Here is a 16,635-nt window from a genome sequence, read left to right on the forward strand (position 1 = left end):
CATGCTATTGCTAAGTATTCATTCACGTTTTTGACCTCTTAGTATAATTTAACCATAAAACACATCCATGGGTTATCCTAAAACAATTGTACAACAAAATCTACTGACTGCAAGGTAATAATTAAAAATTTATCAATATAGATATTTTTAACAACTTTTTAAATGAAAAGAAATATAATATGAAAAACGTTCTGAATTGCACAGTGACTTTTCATCTGTGGTTTGTGTCAAAAAATGCTAAAAAGTTGAATTGTACACCGATGTAACACTTTTTTTATTTCGTTCGAATCCATATTATGAGTAAAGTATATGGTTGTGAAATGGTTGTCATGCCTACATATTCAAGAAAAGAGGTTATCAAATAGCCCACAAAAAACCTTACTAAACTGAAAAGGACAGGACTGTGGTAAATCACAAGTTTTCTTGACTTGAACAGAGAGCAGAAAGTTCAGAAAGAATCACACTGTCTGTCATACTATAATCAGATCGAGTTGTACATGCTGCCAAGTTCGCTTTCTATGCTCGCCATTCACAAGCACCCAGACTACCTTTTATTCAATAATACATTGGAGGTGGACTTTAATAGAACACAGTCGTAGTTTAATAGGTAGATCACAGTCCCTCATTTTGGGTAGATTAAAGCATGAAGGTGAAATATTTCATCAAATATATTTGACATCATTTATTTTGTCGCCATCACCCAACCCCTACCACGTAACGTTTTGGAATGGTTCACCCCTACCACGGTTACTAACCGTGCCCCTACTTACGGGTTCATGCCATGCCTCCACGGTCACCAAACGCATGCCACTAGTAAACCATCGGATTTGTGATTCAATCTGCTACTCCAAAATAATAATACCTAGGAATACGTCCAGCTTCATGTACGTCATACACGTATATTCGTCGAGAACCAATGGTAATCGTGTATTATTTCTATTCATGCAGACTACACGAGAAAAATAGAAAAACGTGTGAGAAGTTGAGCTTTATACTAGGTCAGAGGTCATATGTGCGGCCGTCAATGCGCATGCTCAGTACTAAGGACGCCATACTTTGGGTTTGAAAGATACAACGATCGTATTTTGTTTTGTGTTGTTTCTGTTTATGTCCGAGATATTCAAAGGTCCGTCGAAGAAATTCTGAGAAATATCGAAGCGATAAATCAGACAGAATGCCTGTCCGATTCAAGGTAATTTATCATATATTTCCCAGAAAACCTACCAAGTGCAATGCATCGACCCTAAACTAAAGTTGGCGAAGTTGTGATCGAAAACAAAAAAAAATAATAGCTATCGATTGACATAGCACAGTGCCCTGGTCGAAAGACACAATAAGAAACAGAGCTTACACTATATGTAGAACATACTCTGTGAAAAATAACAATTTCAAAAAACAAAAACAATAAACAGTGTTTATTGTATAGTATAGCGACTTTTGAAACACCTCCGATTCATGCAGCTGCTGACCGCCATCAATAATGGAGGGTCAAATGATCACACATCCTGAGGTTGTGAGCTGTGGGCGATCACGAGCTCTATTTGAATAAACTATTGCGAATGCAAGCACTTCTTCGGTCATGTGGTGTATATTTCCCGCGCTTGGATATTAAGAGTCATTTAAAATTGACGTATCAATTGTTCAGTTGTTGGCACTTCGAGTTGGTGACTTGTTTTGTGTGTTTGTACGTGTTGAAACATGTATGTTATTGGACAGTTAAAGTTTGCAAAAAAAAAAAAAAACAGTTTAAAAACTGTGCTTGCACTGCCAGCTTTGCAGAACATTTACTCTTGCGTGCTGTGCCATTTTTTGTATTGTTTTTGTGTGTAAAATTTATAGGAGAATATTAGTAATAGTTTCATAATTTTGCACAGGATATCAGGGAAAATGAAATTGACCGATCCTTCAGTAAGTATACTATCTTTTTTGCAGCTGATCAAGTCCAGCAGTTTGTCCTGTTCAATCCAGGCATTTAACTGTATCTATTTTTTTTTATTTTCATGGAAAGCAGGGAAGCTCGGAATATAAGACTCATTTCCAGTGGCATGATTCGAGGAAGTCTGCTTCATTCTGCCCTTCACCGGAACAGTCAGCAAAAGAGGCTGGCTTGAAGTCTGCAGAATTAAGTAAGTTTTTCAGCAGTATAAGAATTCAATACATGACACCTTAAAGAATTATTAAGTGGAGGAGTGCCTTTAAATGATACATGTATCTAGCATTCTTGGATTTTCAGAATTTCAAATTTAAATAATATTTGTCATATTAATTTAAACAAAATTTGTTCATTGATAGTAGATATGTGTTCAAGTTATTTTGAATTTGTTTATTATATTGTTCAGTTATTCAGTTACTGTAAAATGACTAATTTTCACTGGGTTTAAATTTCACTGATTTACCATTTCAGGCATATTCAGTGGGTTTTATAATCACGGTTTTATCGTTTAGATAAAGTGTTCTATGCTAAATTTTACATATTCACTGGGTTTTAATTTAGCGCATTTTCCAGTCAGCGAAATAAGCAAAATTAAAACCCAGTGAATAATTAACCCTTCTACAGTATTTTATATAACGTTTACTAATTCCCCCTCCCCTAAGGTTTCACGTCAGGATGCGTAAGAGAGCCTCCACTGCAGAGGAAACGCTATCCAATCAACCCATCCGCCAAGGTCACTGCAACCACCAAAATGTACACAGAGGATCCATCTGAGGAATCCGTGGACATAGTCGTACCCAGCAAAACTTACATAAAAAAAAAACACCCAGATTCAGGGGACCGATCAAACAGCTACAAACTCTCAAAGCATAGACCTAAAACCGATGATTACTACAGGCACAAAGATGAACACAAAATCGATGCAGCAAAAACATACAAGTTGGACCCTGAAGCTGCTAAGGCAAAAACATACAAAACAGATCCTAGGGTTGATAAAGGAAAGACTTTCAAGCTGGACCTGAAAAAAATTGCTAAAGAGGATAGTGTAAAAGCTGCTGTTGTTGCCGGAAAACCCAAAGTAGTGGATCGAAGAGAAGAGAAAGAAAATATTGATGTGAATCAGGATGTTGCTTCAGAGGTGAGTTTTTACTCATACTTGATTATTGTTTAATTAATATTATAAAAATGTTAATTTACACTTGTTTTTAAAATTGTTTAACTGTTTAATTGATTTGACGTATAAACAGTCACTGTCTAGAAAGATCAGATGCTTCGTTCTTTGGATATTGAGAATACTAAAGATTCAACTAGATTTTCCATTTCAACTGCGATCATAATACGAATGCAGCTAGTAGTTGTAATTTCTTACAGCATGTTATTATATCATATTACCGTACTCGACCGCGTTAGCGCCCAGGGTCCTTATATATAAACAATAATATCCATGACCTGTAGAAATTTGGCCGAAATGTTCATAAAAATTAGTTTATGTGAAGTGTATCTCCAATAAGCCATGTTCCACTCACTGTGAGATGATTGCTTGTTTTGGCACAATATGATGGCATGTAGTTGCAAATGGTAATATAATAATAGTACTTGTAGTTGATATATGGGGGCAGCATTCTTTGAATCTTTGCCAAAAATAACAAAACGCCTTGAAAACATGTTCAGTAAAGATTCAAGATGGCTGCCTCTAACTACCAGTAAATTGGTTTCATTTACCAAGTTGTCACTTGTACTCAAGCTGACTGTGATTTTAGTGATAATAATAAATTAACCAGCAAATACGGTTATTTATAAGAAATGGTTTATACCTATTTGTTGAAATATATTATATCCTGTGTAATTTTTGCTACAGCAGTCTGAGAGAGGATTGAAATATCGAGCAGGTCACAGGAGAAAACCTCCAGGACCAAAAAGATTATCTGAATATCAAAGACAGTTTGCATGGAAGACACCAGCATTTAAAGAATCACCACTCATAGCTGCTGAACAGGTACAAATATATTGCCACAAATTTGCACATTGAGTTTTGCGAATAAGATTGGTCTATTGTTGTGTCTTTGCTATGTGAATGTGTCCCCTCCTCATTTGTCTTCGTTTTTAGCGTGTTGCTAGACAAAAGACAGATAATGTCACCTTGATCCAGCAATAAATACATATTCAAGAGAATCCTGAAGACTAGTATTTATGGTTTTGTCAACAGTTTATAAGAACCTTAAGACTTTACAGTCTGACCACCATTTTAACACCCATCGAATAATTTCACGCCCATTCATTCATCACAAACAGCACGTCTTCTCCTGTTTTCCAATTTTTATTTCTGGAATCTCTTCAAGGATAAAGTGAAAATTTGCTCCACAATTATTTATGTGTTTGGGGGATGATTAAACCCTGATATGCACGAGTGAAGGTGTAATTCAGAAGCATTATGTAGGACTCCTATCGAAGCCCTGTTTGCATGAAGCTTATCCATTGACCTTAGAAATACATGTATTCAATTAAGGTATATTTCGCTTGTACCTTAGTGGATATAAAAAAAAAGGATTTTGACAGCATGGATGTGGAACACAAAACAGTTTGGTTTAATGAAGCACCATGGGAGTAAAATGGCAGCCATTTTGTATGTGAATGTTTTATCAGGAATTAATGTAACTTGCATTTTAATAGTCTAATTCCAACATTATGCACAGAAAAACAAATATTATAATATTTACTTTCTTTCTGAAAAAACATGTCACCTATTTTGCAATTTTTAGACCTTTAACAAAAATTATTGACTTTTATTTTGTAACTTTTTCAGATGATTTACAATTCTAATGCTATCCAAACGTACATGCCCAAGAACGTGCCAAGTAAATCTGAGTATGATGCCCAGTTCCAGGCATGGAATGAATCAAGACCTTCTCAGGTAGAAATGCTAAAAGAGCATGCTAAAAGAGATGCTGAACTGGAAGTCAAACAAAAGAAGAAATCATCCAAGGTAGGTGTACGATAGAACCTCAATAAATGTTACCTTTAAATGTACCAGGAATTTCAAACAAAAGTGTGAATTTATTAAAAGGTTTTGATTGAGCTCCAGAAACAAAATTATTCCTGTTTCTGGTCACAACATACGTCAGTCTCAAAATATGTGTTTCACAGCTTTTTTTTAAGGCTTTTTGACTCCCGTGTGCGAAGCACAAAAGGGAGTCTTTGCAGTTACCCTGTCTGTATGTCTGTATGTATGTCACTTTTTTTGTTCCACCGTTATCTCAAGAACCACTAATCAAATTTTGGTGAAACTTGGTACATAGATGTTCTGGGATAATGCGCAGAGTTGATTAGGTTTTGGTAAAAATCTATGAATATTAATTATCTAATTTGTATGATAATTAGCTGATTTTTAGCTGTTCCATGACTGTTCCACTGATATATGAAGAACCACTCATTGGATTTTGATGAAACTTGGCACATGGATGCTCTGAACTAATGCACAGATTTGATTTGTTTTGGGTAAAAATCTATGAATATTAAATACCTAATTTGCATGATAATTAACTGATTTTAAGCTGTTCCATGACTGTTCCACTGATATTTGAAGAACCACTCATTGAATTTTGATGAAACTTGGCACATGGATGCTCTGATCTAATGCGCAGATTTCATTAGTTTTGGGTAAAAATCTGTTTATATTAATTACCTAATTTGCATAATGATTAATCAATTTTCGGCTTTTCCACTGATATCTCAAGTACTAATCATAACATTTCAATAAAACTTGGTACATAGATGTCATATGAGACTGCACAGACTTGATAGTTTTTAGGGTAATATCAGTACATATTAATTACCTAATTTGCATAATTAATTAATTTTCAGCTATTGATATTTCAAGTAGTAATGAACACATTTCAATGCAACATAGTACATAGTTACTTGAGAACTGTGCAGAGACCTAATTAGTTTTTGGAGAAATATCTGTGCATATTAATCACCTTATTAGCATAATTAGTTAATTTTCAGACCTTCACCTGATGTCTCAAGTACTAATCATCACATTTCAATGAGACTTGCGACATAGATCTTCTAGGACTATGCAGAGACCTGATTAATTTTAGGATAAATTATTGTGCATATTAACTACTAATTTGCTTAATTAGTTAATTTGTCCTAAGAACCACTCATTGAATTTTAATGAAACTTTTAAAGAGTACTCATCACATTTCAATGAACCTACATGTGTAGGACTATACACCATATTAGTTTTGGTAAATATTTATGCTTCTTAATCACCTAATTAACATAATTAATTAATTAATTAATTAATACTGATATCTCAAGTATTGATCATCACATTTGAATAAAACTTGGTACATAAATGCTCTAGGACAATAGACAGCCTGATTAATTTTGGGTTAAAATCTGTTCATATGAATTCTCTTAATTAGCACAATAATTAATTTTTTTGGGTTCTAATCACATTTCAATGAAACTTGGTACATATATATTACATTACGCAGATCTTATTACTTTTACATTGCGCAGACCTTATTAGTTTTACACTTAAATGTGTTCATATTAGTTACCTTATTTGCATAATTAGTTTTCTGCATTTCCATCAATATCTCAAGTTCAAGTAATTTTGAATTAATTTTTAATGTGTCTCCAATACTCTCAGCACACGGGAGTTCTTTCTAAGCTTTCTTTGATTATTAAATGTCAGAATTTTTGAAAAAAAAATGAAAGAAAAATTTAGTTTTCACAAAAAATCACATATTTGATGACAATTTCAGAATAAAAAAAAGTCACCTATGGCACATCCATTTTAGAAAACAAATTGAGCAGATTATCCATAACTTTTCATTGGCTTTGCTTAATTATTCATCTACATGTGATTGATTATCCAAACTATCATTTATTTGAAACAATTTAAACCTTGCCCCTAGATAATTGGGGTTTGAGTGTGTGTTGTCACACTCTTTTAAAGGATAATGTTGGTATATATAATTCAAAAGAGACGCTGATAGATACCGATAGATTTTTAGAAAGTTAGTCATAAGTCCCATGACAATGTGGTAACATCAAAAAGTAGTATGTTGTGTTTTACAATTCCGTATTTTGAGAAAATTAGTCAAATATTATTCAACAATAATTGCACAATAGATCAAATAGCAAAACATTTTTGTCACCTTTTCATATCCAGATTTTTGAAATAATTCTGGATAACAAAACGCATCCAATCAGTCATGATATTTTGTCATCTGCCCACAATTTGATATGGCATAATATTTCTACCCGAGAAACCTAAAAGCGTTGTGATACTGACAAAATGGTCGCCATATAAAACAGCCATTATTTTCTCAAAAAAATAGGTTGGTGACTACAGCATGATTTGTTTTTAAAGTCAATATCCTTATATGACCAGGAGCTCAATTTAATGCAAATGTATAAATTCTGAATATTTTCATGAGTTGGAGTTTACCTTAATACTCAATGTTTGTTTTTTTTGTCTTTTTAATTTGGTACAGGGTAAGAGGAGAAAAAGTGGTAGTAAAAAAGAAGTTGTTACTCCAGACCAAATGCCAGCAGCCGGTGTTCCAACATTCCATTTGCCGGAACAGCTGAAAAATGCACAGAATCCACAGAAACCATTTTTCCCTCATGCAGCGATAAAGTAAGTATATAATGAAAAATTATTTATTTCACCACAGTGCGTCTTTTATATTTCGTATTAAAGTATTTATGCATAATATTTTTAATAATTCCAGGAAATGGAAGTCTGAATACCGTTCCAATTACCATGACCCTAGGGTGTTCAGCTATATGGATGGTGTGTGGCGTGGAGCCGATCCACCGCATATTGAACCTCGGGATGAAAGTTCCAAGCAGGAGAAAATTGGTGTAGCACCTGATTGGTTCGGTGAGGTAAGGGGAACTCCTAAACAGTTCTCTAATTACTCAGACAAAAAGAAAGACTCAGTGCATGATGCTAAATGGTTTAAAGAGGTGAGAATAATCGAGTCAGGGCTTTGATGGCAACACACTTCGCTATGACTTCGCAATTTGCATTTGAGACATCTTCATATGCACCCAAAATCAACTGAATAAGTGAGATATGAATATTGAGAGCACCTTATGACTTTTTGCACAAACTATGCAAAATAATGTGAAATTAACCTTTTTCACCACCAGTTCCCTCTTTTCATCACAAATTCACAAAAGAATTATGTTTATAGTCTGCACTTTCCTTCAGAAGATTGAGACAAAAATAGCTAAATATTTTGAGTAAAATCTGAGAATTGACTCAAATTTTGTCTGTAAAAATATGGTTCTTATCCTGAAATAATGAAGAATATATATAGGAGGGTCTGGTGGTGAAAAGGTTAATTAAAGACACTAGAGAATAAAGGAATGGGCAACTGTGGCAAACATCAATAGGACTAGAATTATTTCTCTCGGTGAATCGTGTTCTATCCCAGTCCACAATCATCCATATCACACTTTTTCCAGTAGTTCCAATGTTTTAAAACACGCAATATATGCACGCAACACTAGTTTATTTCCTACTATTCATAATGTATCACATAGACATGGTATTGTTTTGAAATTCATCCATCAAAAACTAAAATTGACATTTCTGTGGATTTTGTAGAAATCATTTGTAAAAAATTAATGCCAGTGATGTGTCGTTTCAGGTTGTAGAGCTGAGGAAAAAAGCCCAGGAATACCAGAAACGTGCAAGGGGTACTCATTTCTCAAGGGAACATTTAGCGCAGTTACTAGCGCAGCAAGTGAAGATGTGGGAAATGGAGAGTGTGTCAAGTACCAGCACATTGACACCAAGTGAACGAACGGTATCCACAGCCAGGTAAGTACTGAGTTGTTTGCTCAATTTCACCTGACACATGCTACAATATCAAAATCATGAGATATCTGCTATCCCTATATATTTCATGTAGACGATGTAATATTTCTTCTTTCAGACCTGCAGCGGGTAAAACGTACACCAAAGAAGTTGCAGCACAACAACAAGCCAAGTTGGCACGAGAGGAAGAAAGACGTAAATTGACACCATCTCCTTCTCCGTCTCCTCACGATTCAGAGAGAACCCCACAACCAGCATCGGTGAAACGGAAGTTAGCCTGGCCAGTGGATGAAAAACCAAGACAAGAAGAAGTATCAAGGTTGGTATTGGTTTTTTTTCACTCTGGAAATAATGAAGTTAAAAGTGTTGGGTATCTTGGATGCCGAATGTGACTTGAGATCATTTTCATTCAGTTTTGTGTATTGTATCATGTGACTAGGTCAGCTGAGAAGACATTTGCATTAAACAAAAACAATGTATTTTGAAAATGCATCAGTTAAAGCGGGAGGGTCGTCACCTGCGCACGTGCGGGAATTGAGTCCCAAGCGACGATAAACAACACAACTGCCCAAAACGCAAGGGCTCATGGGTAGACGCTTGTTTGTAAATAATGACACGATATGGCCATCTGACGCATGCGCAGGTGATGACTCCCTCGCTTGGGACTCACTTCCTGCGTGTGCGCAGGTGGCGACCCTCTCGCTTTAATGCACAGGGAATTGTCAGTTGTGAGAATTCTTCTCCAGATTGGAATACTGATTGTTTTATAGCACCTGATATCACTCAGGATTGTAATTATTGTCAAAAAAGATCTCAAGCTCATCTTCTGTATTTTAATATGTAGCGGGAATACGGTATGTATTATGCGTACATTTTAATGCCTACCCCTCAGAGATTACTTGTACTTTCCCCATCAGTATTGGCACCATTCCTACTCCAGAAAGTCTTCAGTCATCGTCAAGAGATACGCTAACTCCCAATGATGACGATGAAGAGGGACGCATTCCAACACCACGGCTTACAAAGAAACCAGACGCCAGTAAACAACGACATCACTTAGCAAGAACGACACCTGCAGTTGGTGAGCATAATACTTTCAGGCTTTTTCAGCCATGTTTTAGTCTTCCAATTTGAAGACATTTATATTTCTGCACATGTATTCCAATTAATCAACTTTTTTTTAATGGCAGTGCCAAATTGGTTTTACCTCTCAGACTAGAGTTAAATTTATTCACATTTTTTGTAATTATCACTGAATTCAATTTTAATTTTCGACCAAATGGAGAAAATGTGACATTGCTTCTCATTTTTGATCCAAAAAAATGTCAACAGAAAATATTGACCATAATTTCTGTGAAAAAAAGCAGACTATAAATGGAACTAGTTTGTGGATTGTGACTGAAGTTGACTTAGCAAAATACTTAATCTTGTTTGGTACTGTGAATGCATTGATTGTGACACCAAAATGCAAGTTCACCTGAATGTTTCAATCTCAATAGTTACTACTTGACCTATTCACTTTTTGTCTATCAAATCATAAAAGTACCAACTGCTTTCTCTGACTGGTATTCCTCATCATACAAGTACTGACTGTAATCAATAATGCTTTATTCCGATGACAGGTGGTGCCTTATTATCTTCACCAAATATTAAAAGGTCATCAGGTGTCAAGAAACAGAGTCCTAGTTCAAAGGAGAGTGGAGCAAAGTTGCAACCAGGTAAGTGTACTTGTAACTATGCATTTAATGAATATTCATTAGCTCATGCGTATTCATTAACATGTGTATATTCCATTAGCTTATAAATATTCATTAGTTTTGTGGTTCAAACTTTGAGCAAAAAGATTACGCATTGCTATATTGTTGAAGCTCTATAGTCGTCTCACCAAGTGACTTCATGTTCAATGTCGGTCCCATAAAAAATATGTTTGTAAAATTACATTGTTTAAATGTAATTCAAACCCATGTTGTACAACAGCTTTGACGTCTTTGACCTCGTCTTACCGTATGTATAGTGGTACTGCTCATGCATTCATGCCACGATGAGGTCAATATTTCTTGTTATCGTTGTCATAATAATCAATTCAATCACGTTTTTTAATACTCTAGCTTCAGAAAATGGTTACCGTAGTGATGATGAAGACAGTGTTCCCCAGTTATCGCGAAAGATGGTACAAAAGAGCAGTCCCAAACATTCCAGATATCAGGCTGATAAAGTCCCCTGTAGCTGTGGTGCTGATGTCAAGTCACATACCAAAGTAAGCCTTTTTTAAACCCCCCACCCCACCCTCTCATAAAATACATTTGTATTAGCATACCACCTCTCTATATTTGCATCTTCACTCCAAAGTATGCCCTCTATGGTGAAAATGTCAGCTGAAGGTAATATTTGGTGGTCACAGATCTAAATACTTGACTTAAATCAAACGCAGTCAAGAAAAACAGTTTTGTTAGCTCCGCTGTTGACTTTGTCGAGCGGAGCTTATCATATGAGTGATTGTCCTTCGTCCGTGTCAATGTTTTTACTTTTTCGACTTCTTCTTGAAAACTAAAAGCCTGAATGCTTTGATACTTGGTGTATTTGTACCTTGGGTAGACCTCTCTTAGGTTTGTTCATTTCATGTTGATATCTTCAATTCTCTAATTTTGGTGAATATTTTTGTCATTTTTGGTAAAGTGATATTTTCGACTTCTTGTTAAAAATCGCAAATCCAATTGCTTTGATACTACATATATAGGTACTGTAAAATCTGTATTAAAAGCCGCGGCTTCTATTAAAATGGTACAATACAACAGAGAGGATGCAGCTTCTATTAGAGCATCTACACATATGAGAAATGATGAATTTTTGATTCCCAATTTTTAAAAAAAATGGGTGCGACTTCTATTAGGGATGCAGCTTCTAATACAGATTTTATGGTACTACATGTGAACCTCTCTCAGATTTGTTCATTTTGTGATGATATCTTCAATTCTCTAATTTTGGTGAATATTTTTGTCATTTTTGGTAAAAATTGATATTTTCGACTTCTTGCTAAAAACCGCAAGTACGATTGCTTTGATATTACATATATAGGTACTACATGTGGACCTCTCTCAGATTTGTTCATTTCGTGATGATATCTTCAATTCTCTAATTTTGGTGAATATTTTTGTCATTTTTGGTAAAAAGTGATATTTTCGACTTCTTGTTAAAAACTGTAAGTCCGCTGGCTTTGATATTACATATATACGTACTACATGTGGACCTCTCTCAGATTTGTTCATATTGTGATGATATCTTCAATTCTCTAATTTTGGTGAATGTTTTTGTAATTTTTGGTAAAAAGTGATATTTTCGACTTCTTGTTAAAAACCAAAAGTTCAATTGCTTTGATATTACATATATAGATACGACATGTAGACCTTTCTCAGATTTGTTCATTTCGTGATGATATCTTCAATTCTCTAATTTTGGTGAATATTTTTGTCATTTTTGGTAGAAAGTGATATTTTCGACTTCTTCTTAAAAACTGTAAGTCCGATTGCTTTGATACTATACATATTGTTCATTTTCTAATGATGTCTTCAGTTCTTTAATTGAAATGTGCATTGCTAACAGCGGAGCTATCTCAGCCGATAGGCTGCTTGTTAAATTTATAAGATTATATTCATCATTATTTATTTCTAAACAAAATATAAATTACTGGTATTGATTTTAGAACATTATTTGCTTATTATTGGATCTATGTGTGGCTGTTTTATTTTATTTTTTGTATGTTTGAAGTTTGTTATTTTTAAAAGCTGCTTTACTGTTAATGATGTTTTGCACATGAATTTCACCCTGAGGATATTTTCTATAGTAAACTAGAATTTATTTGTTTTTCCTTTTATTCAGTTAATCAAGTCACCATCAGCCGGTGTCCACACCAGAGATCCTGATCCGATTGAGGAAAACTATCCAACGTCGCCATTCCAGAGGCACTCGCAGAATAGATTTGAAACTGGTCCAGTGAGATTGCCTGAAGAATCGAGCCCTCCAAGACCAGTTGATAGCAGACCCCTTAAAACATGGGCGGGACACCCTGTCGATCAACCAAGACCAAAAGTGACACCGAAGAGTGAGTCCTCGATTTATATTGATGCGCAAGTACAAACTGAAGGTTGTTTGCATTTACTTTTGCTTGTTCTCGGCTTGCATATGTAATTCACTAATCTTGGTGTTTACAATGCATGGAGAGCAAATATAGTAAACGACTTCCAATGTGGTACTCATTGCATTTCATGTTATGTTTATTTGTCATGTTTTTCCCAGCATTCTAATTGTATTGTCGCAATCTTAAAGCAAGGGAGTCGTCACCTGCGCATACGTCAGCGTGTCATTGTTTACAAACAAGCGTCTACCCATGAGCCTTTGCGTTTTTAGCATGTGTTGTTATCGTCGCTTGGGACTCAATTCCTGCGCATGCGCAGGTGACAACCCTCTCGCTTTAACCTTTTGGACGTCACAGTAAACTTTCGTCATCATTCACAGAATAAAATGTCACATTTTTCACAGAGAATGTAGTTAATAGAACATTATGTTCATTTGGTTCAAAATAATCAAAATAATTATAAAAAAATAAGCAATTATAAGCAAAATGTTGCACACAAATTTAGGTGGGAAAAATCATAGCGTCCCAAGGGTTAATGCAAATTTGAATTTGAACTGCAGCCAGTAAAAAATATACCAAACTCGGTCTTGATTCATCTAACATATTTTTTTTGCTTCTTGTTTATTTTTTTGTTACAAATTAAATTGTTTATAGTTATTGCTTGCGACAATAATGGTTTAAAGGGGCAACCCATTATTCTGATGGGGGGGGATCCAATTATTCTATCTTCACTTGGCTATGTGCAGAGAGATGTGTGTGTTTTTCTGATGTATTCCTTCATGGTCATTACATTTTATACTTTTTTTTATTTCATATGCCATTTCACCCCCCCCCCCCTCCATCAGCAATAATGACTCATCTCTAACTGGTTGAATGCTTAGCTAATTCAATGGTTCAAAATCATGTACTTGTATTACAGCGGGCACCAAAATGAACTGATCAGGAAAACTACTTTTTTTATCAATCTCTCTTGTCAGTGATTTTTGTTTTGACTTCAACCATTGTAAAATAAAACACTCATTTGAATATAAAAAATTTGGCTACAATGCTCGCATTTGTTTTTAGCTCCGCTGTCGACTTTGTCGAGCGGAGCTTATCATATGAGTGATTGTCCGTCGTTGTCCATGTCAATGTTTTACTTTTTCGACTTCTTCTTGAAAACTACAAGCCTGAATGCTTTGATACTTGGTGTATATGTACCTTGGGTAGACCTCTCTTAGGTTTGTTCATTTCATGTTGATATCTTCAATTCTCTAATTTTGGTGAATATTTTTGTCATTTTTGGTAAAAGTGATATTTTCGACTTCTTGTTAAAAAATGCAAGTGCAGTTGCTATGATATTACATATATAGGTACTACATGTGGACCTCTCTTAGATTTGTTCATTTTGTAATGATATCTCTAATTCTCTAATTTTGGTGAATATTTTTATCATTTTTGGTAAAAAGTGATATTTTTGACTTCTTGTTAAAACCGCAAGTCCAATTGCTTTGATATTACATATATAGGTACTACATGTGGACCTCTCTCAGATTTGTTCATTTTGTGATGATGTCTTCAATTCTCTAATTTTGGTGAATATTTTTGTAATTTTTGGTAAAAAGTGATATTTTCGACTTTTTGTTAAAAACCAATAGTTCAATTGCTTTGATATTACATATTTAGATACTACATGTAGACCTTTCTCAGATTTGTTCATTTCGTGATGATATCTTCGATTCTTTAATTTTGGTGAATATTTTTGTCATTTTTGGTAAAAAGTGATATTTTCGACTTCTTGTAAAAAACCAATAGTCCGATTGCTTTGATATTACATATATAGGTACTACATGTGGACCTCTCTCAGATTTGTTCATTTTGTGATGATATCTTCAATTCTCTAATTTTGGTGAATATTTTTGTAATTTTTGGTAAAAAGTGATATTTTCGACTTCTTGTTAAAAACCAAAAGTTCAATTGCTTTGATATTACACATATAGATACTACATGTAGACCTTTCTCAGATTTGTTCATTTCGTGATGATATCTTCAATTCTCTAATTTTGGTGAATATTTTGGTCATTTTTGATAGAAAGTGATATTTTCGACTTCTTGTTAAAAACTGTAAGTCCGACTGCTTTGATACTATACATATTGTTCATTTTCTAATGATGTCTTCAGTTCTTTAATTGAAATATGTATTGCTAACAGCGGAGCTATCTCAGCCGATAGGCTGCTTGTTTAAAACAATGCTTGCATTTGAAATGAAATTGTATCTTTGTGATCGGATATAATTCACAATGTTCAAAATGTAGAACATTTTTTTGATTCAATAATTTATTCGCTTGACCTCTGACTCCATTTGAATTCAAATCCACAAATACCATTTGAAAAATTGGTTTTATCCACTCACTGTGTTTGAAGCTAGTTACATGTATCCTTTGTTGAAATTGTCTAATAGTCTCAGCTTATTGGAGTTTAATTTGCCAAAATTAAAACAAATGTTTTTATGAATACTACAGTGTTGCGAGAGAAAATGATGGCAGTTTTTCTGGTCAGTTTATTTTAACGTTTATTGTAGCATCAGATATATTCATAAACAAGACCATGTCTCAACTGAACACCTTTCATTTGATTCTAGAAGATTCCAGAGAATCCGACCAACCACCATCGTACCTGAGAAAACCAGCTGAAGCGTGGTCAGTCCCCTTGGAACCCTCTACAAGGGCCGCACAATATAGCCGACCAGACAGCGGTTTCATTACACCACCGCCAAGACCAGAGGCCAGACTGGACCTGCAAGATGACGAAGACCGGTGGTCTGTGAAATCTACTGGAACAGTCTCCTCCAGCTGTTCGTTGGCATCGGAAGTTCTGGAGAGAGCACGGAGACGCCGCGATGAGTTTTGGGGAAAGCAACCAAGCGTCCAAACAAAATAAATAAAGGGCTGTTAATGAAACCTTGACTACCTTGACTATGTATATTAAATGAAATAAATGACATTCCAGTATTAATCTCTTGAAATAAACAAACTAAACTGTAACATCACTACAATTAACTAAAAACTATCACTTATTCATTTAATTTTTAATTTAATTTAAACCTAATTTTATATTTTTTTAGACATTCTGGAATAATTCTTTTTTCGCTTTTGATCATAATTCTGAATTTCTATATTTTATACAAATCTTGTTTTTAAAAAAAAAGTAGACTAAATCTTTAAACATTTTTAAGTTCTGATTCAATTAATTATTTATTGAGTATTTTTTTCACTAGTACTGAATCCAAATTAATGTGTAAATGCAGAACAGCGAATGTAAAATTGATTTTTTTTTTCAATGAAATGATGTTAATATATTCTTATTTCTTAAGATAATTACATTTGAAAATGCATTTTCTATTACTTGCACAGTTTTTGTAGCCCTGATCACTGGAATCAATAAAATTCCATCCAGACTTGATTTACTTTATTGTGTGCTACATTGTCTGTAAGAATGCGAGAGTGAAGTGTTCATAGTTAACCTTTAACCTTTTGTCTGATCCTATTCATATGTTATGAAGTATTATATTTGGAAAGTTGATGCAGTTCTGAGTAAACGTTAGACAGGGTGCTTGTGGTCCTGGAATATACTGAAAATTCCTGGAAGTGTCTTGGAAAATGAACAATCTGTATAATAAGCCATTACTATTTCAAAGCAAAGTAAAGTAATGTAACACTTAAATGTAAAGTATGGGATCACTTT

The 16,635-nt window shown here is 34.4% G+C and overlaps 1 protein-coding gene across 5 annotated transcripts; it reads left to right on the forward strand.

Moving 5' to 3' along the window:
* Window positions 1–1,054: 1,054 nt before the first annotated feature.
* LOC100376364 (stabilizer of axonemal microtubules 6-like) lies at window positions 1,055–16,357 on the forward strand. 5 transcript variants are annotated; one of them, XM_085496929.1, is made up of 14 exons: window positions 1,055–1,192; window positions 2,012–2,126; window positions 2,596–3,071; window positions 3,792–3,929; window positions 4,737–4,916; window positions 7,444–7,589; window positions 7,684–7,921; window positions 8,611–8,783; window positions 8,899–9,099; window positions 9,698–9,861; window positions 10,403–10,498; window positions 10,889–11,037; window positions 12,657–12,879; window positions 15,533–16,357. In XM_085496929.1, the coding sequence occupies exons 1-14, from the start codon at window positions 1,175–1,177 to the stop codon at window positions 15,829–15,831; spliced, it is 2,616 nt and encodes an 871-aa protein (XP_085353055.1). In that variant the 5' UTR covers window positions 1,055–1,174; the 3' UTR covers window positions 15,832–16,357. The 5 variants fall into 5 exon arrangements, with proteins under 5 accessions (XP_085353055.1, XP_085353054.1, XP_085353056.1 ...); XM_085496928.1 differs by lacking the exon at window positions 1,055–1,192 and adding an exon at window positions 1,713–1,908; XM_085496930.1 differs by lacking the exon at window positions 1,055–1,192 and adding an exon at window positions 1,713–1,908 and having other exon boundaries at window positions 15,536–16,357.
* The last annotated feature ends 278 nt before the right edge of the window (window positions 16,358–16,635 follow it).

Source organism: Saccoglossus kowalevskii, chromosome 3, assembly GCF_978046115.1.
Source record: "Saccoglossus kowalevskii chromosome 3, keSacKowa6.1, whole genome shotgun sequence".
Taxonomy (NCBI): domain Eukaryota; kingdom Metazoa; phylum Hemichordata; class Enteropneusta; family Harrimaniidae; genus Saccoglossus; species Saccoglossus kowalevskii.

Bases quoted from the DNA above. Each gene is read 5' to 3' on its own strand.
- LOC100376364 (XM_085496928.1), top strand. From the start codon at position 1,888: ATGAAATTGACCGATCCTTCA. The intron at 1,909-2,011 runs GTAAGTATACTA...CATGGAAAGCAG, and splicing joins TGAAATTGACCGATCCTTCA to GGAAGCTCGGAATATAAGAC. The intron at 7,922-8,610 runs GTGAGAATAATC...GTGTCGTTTCAG, and splicing joins ATGCTAAATGGTTTAAAGAG to GTTGTAGAGCTGAGGAAAAA.